This window comes from Rhyacophila brunnea, unplaced genomic scaffold (genome assembly GCF_057557595.1).
Source record: "Rhyacophila brunnea isolate RB1 unplaced genomic scaffold, BYU_Rbru_1.0 scaffold_1, whole genome shotgun sequence".
NCBI lineage: Eukaryota > Metazoa > Arthropoda > Insecta > Trichoptera > Rhyacophilidae > Rhyacophila > Rhyacophila brunnea.
In genome coordinates this window covers 56,255,930-56,261,266 of record NW_028232751.1, presented here as the reverse complement: position 1 = coordinate 56,261,266, position 5,337 = coordinate 56,255,930, and the positions used below count along the sequence as shown (strand labels likewise).

At 34.9% G+C, this 5,337-nt stretch overlaps 1 protein-coding gene across 1 annotated transcript; it reads left to right on the top strand.

The window, feature by feature from the left end:
- Window positions 1-443: 443 nt before the first annotated feature.
- Window positions 444-4,449, top strand: LOC147079988 (uncharacterized). The gene is made up of 2 exons (XM_085953950.1): window positions 444-1,502; window positions 3,067-4,449. The coding sequence occupies exon 1, from the start codon at window positions 510-512 to the stop codon at window positions 1,431-1,433; it is 924 nt and encodes a 307-aa protein (XP_085810076.1). The 5' UTR covers window positions 444-509; the 3' UTR covers window positions 1,434-1,502; window positions 3,067-4,449.
- Window positions 4,450-5,337: the final 888 nt, after the last annotated feature.

Below are 5,337 nucleotides of genomic sequence, written 5' to 3'. Positions count from 1 at the left end.
CCGACCGGTTTCGCTACTATGCCATCTTTTTAAACTGTTTGAAAGACTGATCCTTAATCGCATCTCAAATTTCTTGGATGAAAAAATAATCAAAGAGCAGGCTGGTTTCAGGCCTGGAAAATCGTGCTGTGGACAAATTCTAAATCTAACACAGCATATCGAAGACGGATATGAACGAAAAGAAATAACTGGCGTAGTATTCATCGACCTTACCGCTGCATATGACACGATAAATCATAAAAAGTTATTGAGAAAACTTTATGAACTTACCGGCGATCTCAACTTAACGACGCTCATAGGGACATTTCTGCAAAATAGACGTTTTTTCGTAACATTACATGGTAAAAATAGCCAATGGCGATCCAAAAAAAACGGCCTGCCTCAAGGAAGTGTGCTGGCTCCAGCCCTATATAATATTTATACAAACGACCAGCCAACACCATCGAGTACAAGGCAGTTTATTTACGCGGATGATACGGCCGTAACAGCTCAAGGCAAGACTTTTGAAGATGTTGAAAATGAACTATCCGCCACGCTGGAGAAACTCTCAGTGTAGGTACTACGAGAGCAACCACCTCAAACCGAACCCACGGAAAACACAAGTATGTGCATTTCATCTTCGGAACAAAGAGGCCAAAAGAGAACTACGTGTTATGTGGAGAGGCGATAAACTCGACCACTGCCCAACGCCGAGATATCTGGGTGTACTCCTCGACCGCACACTGACGTTCAAGCAACACTGCATTACTACAAAATTCAAAGTGTGCGCGAGGAACAATATTATAAAGAAACTAACCGGGTCATCTTGGGGAGCGCAACCACATACCCTGCGCACGTCTGCCTTAAGCCTATGCTTCTCAGCCGCAGAATATGCAGCACCAGTATGGAACGCATCTGTGCATGCCAAACATGTGGATGTATCAATCAACGAGACAGGTCGCATCATATCGGGATGCCTGCGACCGACCCTCGTTGATAAAATATACCCCATCATAGGCATAGCTCCTCCCGATATACGAAGAGAAGTAGCGGCGAATGTCGAAAGAAGGAAGCAGGCGCATGATCCCAGACACCCACTCCATGGACATCAAGCAGAGACCTCAAGGCTCAAGTCCAGAAAAAGCTTCCTTAAAAGGACAACGGAAGTGGATTGCCTCCCAGAAGAGAGTCGTATCCAGAAATGGAAAGAAAGATTCTGCAATCCTTGGATAGAGCCAACAGAGGAACCCTCGCCGGGACACGAACTTCCCTTCGATGTCTGGAAGGCACTGAACAGACTAAGAGTCGGTGTCACAAGGATCAAGACAAACCTCAAGAAGTGGGGTGTCTTAACCGGCGAGGATGTCTCATGCGAGTGTGGGGAGGTGCAGGATGCGAAGCATATGTTGGTTTGCCCTCGAATTGGGATTGAGTGTGTTGAGGAGGACCTGTAGAAGGCCAATGACAGGGCGGTCTCCGCTGCAACGTTTTAGGAAGGAGCGGTGTGATCCCGGACACGATAAGTAAGTATTTCTAGGGTTAATTCATAATATTATTCTATTGAAATCAATTAAAACGGAAATTCTAAATCATTACGACCATAATCAATAATAATTACGTATGTGGATTGCAATAAATAAGAAATGTATGCCTAGGTAATTAATTTATTATTTACTACAATATCCCAAATTCGCCTGTAAATATTTTTTGGGCCGGAGGAGATAAATAAATAAAGGCTCTTAATTATTATTACTCAAATTATCCGTTTTTTTATTTTCTTTTGTGAAAAAATATTATTGTTTATACATTTTCAACCAAAGCAACGTGTGCCATAAATTGGTGGCATAAACTAAAAGTATATTAGTCTATGGCATAAACAGATAGCAATACTGCGGGTAACGTCATAGAGAATATTTCACATTTTCAAATTGGCGTTTATTTTCTATTTACATTCGGTTTATAAAATCAATAAGTATTTTATGCTTATTAACGTGTTGATACATGTTTATTACGATAAAAACAGCCGCCGACATTGCCCAGCGACATAATTAACATGAAAAAGTGATACATTACATACGTTACCAATGATGTTAACCCATAATTTGGCAAAAATGTCAAAAATGAAATTTTATTTTATGTTGGGAAACACTGATCTAACCTATCTACCTACCTAATTTTAATTTTAATTTAAAAAAAACCAACATTATAAATGCAAAAGCTCTAAAATATGCACTAATGTCTCAAATATGCATTTATATGCAAAATAAAATTTTATTTTTGGATTCTGCGTCTTTCAAAACAGATTTCTGTGCAACCCCCATAGCTGTGCATACACCCTAACAAAACATGCACTAACATAATTATAAATCTGGGCCCTAGTTATGACTGTTTTATTGGGTTTGATTTCGCAGTCTATTTCCAGAAAAACAATGCTTATCACAGTGAACATTGCCAAAGTTACAGAATATAGCATTTAAAGCAAATGTTAACAACGGTGAACAATTCCAAATGTAAGACATCAAATTACATAATATGAATGAAAAATTTTAAAGAATTAGGAGTTATCCATATTTATTCTAAAAATTACAAATATGCAAATGTATCATATTATTATTTTATTTTTAATGAAAGTGTAAAAAACTATTTCTTGATTGTATTCCTGTCACAAACAAAGTCTGATCTGTAGTATTTTTTGGCAAAATTTACATCGCCTCATATCGATATAGATATGATATGAATTGCCCAAAATTGTTATACTTTATTCTTCTTCTTCGGGCTTCTAGGCCTCCGAAAAAATCTGAAAAAAACTACGGCAATGTTGTACAAGATTTCATCACAGTGCACAAAATCAAAATGAGGGTTAAAATTAAACCAATGCTTAACAGGCTGTCAGTTTATATTTTTAAATCGAGTCATTAAATTTATGTAAATCGTATGAATTATAAGATTCTAAACATCCAGTAGATTACTGTTATAATTATGTAATATTAAATAATTCATAACCGTCAACATTCTTGTATTAAACGAATGATGTGAATTCTATACTTTACTTTCATACTATAACAATCTTTATTGTTTAATACGCAGGTAACCAAAAAACAGAAACCATGGACAGAGTTCAATGAGTACTTAAAGGAGGATGAAGATGATTCAATGCCACCTTCACAACCTGCCAGTACAGAGGGAAACTTTATGATGGAGACAGAGTGGCATTTATAACACCCCTCCGCTATTCGATTCTTTGGATTTCGTAAATTCCACCCCACGTGCATGCTGTTTATCAACATAATCATCCATCAACAACGCTAACCACGAAGAGGAAGCAGAATCGGACGTCTTGCTGTCGTCTACTTTACCCAAGGCCTGAACAAAAATTAACCATAAGTGCGAGCGAGATAGTATTCGGCACCCTTATAATCTCCGCGACGTGCGCTAGAGTAAGATAAAAGGTTTAAAGATGTGTGAGATGATTTGCTATGGTGTCGCCGCCAAATCTTAGTTTGTTGCTTAACTAAACGTCGATAACCTGCGAGCGCGTGTTGCTAAAATTGATATTTTTTGTGTTAAACATAAAGTCAGTGGTATTTTTAGTTAATTAAGTAGAAAAGATGGTTCTATGTGTTGTATTCAAATGTGGTAGTCGTACTGATAAGCAAGAAGATGGTATTACGTTTCATAGGTAAGTTGATACATTTTCGTGATAATTTATTTGTATATTATTATATATTTTAATATCAAGTGACCTAGTGTTTCTTTAAAATAACTTAACTTATCGATATTTTTACGTAATGGTTGCATTTTGACCGCTTAAAAATACTATATAACGTAAAAAAATACAAAATTATATTTTAATTCTGAGCGTCTAGTGCGAGAACTTTGAGCGAGCACTGGCGAAATGGTCTATGGTCTCAAACATTTATATACAAATACGTTCGCTTGCCCACAAACCAAACACACGGCACGCAGCTTCATTTAGCAATGCAATGGGTCTAGATGTATCTATAGTCTAAGGTCTTTTCTCTTATTTAAGAAAAAATTGGTGTGTGTACTTATGTACGCGCGTTAGAAGTTATACTTCTTTGGCGTAACAAAACAAAAATAAGAAAACAAAAAAAATAATTCCGCGTGCCAATAATTTACGTAAGTATAAAATACAATAAAATAATTAAAGAAAGATATTTAATACAATTAATCGCGCAAATGCGTTACATCGGCGCGCGCAACTTTGTTACACACCAAAAATGCACTCTGATCTGTTTTCCCAAACGCGCCAAAAGAAGTATAACTTCAAAAACACAATTGCAAGTCGCATTTATTAAAGCTATGTTAATTACCAAAGCAAATTTGAAGAAGCCCTGCCATGAATTTCATTCTTATGTGATATAAAAACCAAATATACTTTGTTCTTTAGAAAAATATAAGACCACATAAATTATTTATTTTCACGTGTTCATTCCTGTTCTTTTCATTAATAAATAAAAACTATGAAGAAATATGCGTTTTTTTTTAAACTAAATAACCTAAAAATTAGTTGATGTCCTGTATTGAAGGAAAAAATAAATGGTCACGTAAGTTATACAGTTACTCAACGCTTTCGGTTAGGGATGTATTTAGGATACAGCTGATTCATATTAACGGTCACCTGATGTTGCCTATATAGATGAGTTGGCTTACAGATAGTATTATAAGTCCAGTTTTTACAAAAATTGAGCTAGTCGTTATTTTGTATTGCTAAAAATAACGATCATGTATTTTATCAACAGTGGAACAATTGACAAGATTTATTAATAAGTTAACAGATGGCAGTGTTGGTTTTATATCTTGAAAAACTAGATTTTATTAATAAAATTCGTGGGTCGGGATGTGAAGTCAGATAAGTCACAAATTGTCATTTTGAGATATAGCAAAAACAAAGTTCAAAAAATTCCCCACATTCCCCTAATTATAGTTATGTTTTTTATGGATAACAAATCAAAGTACATGTAATTGGCTTTCAATTATATGTCCTAGAAGTATTCTAACTATTTTGTTTCATTAAAACTTAATTGGTTTAAAAAAAAAAAAGGAATTGACTTAACTGGAATTGCACAAAAAATGATTGGCTTACCTTACTACGCACAAAGTAATATTGTTATTTTTTCATGTTAATCCGACTAATATTAGCAATAAAACACACATTTTATACATAAATCTTATTGGTTTATTGAACAAAATATTATATAAATTTAAAAGTAGCATTTTTATAACTTTTTTTTACTTTGATGTTATTTAATTAGTGAAAAGGCACACAAACCTGAATATTATAAAGGTTCATCGTTATCATTAAACTTCAGTATGGATTTCTTCAATGATATCAGT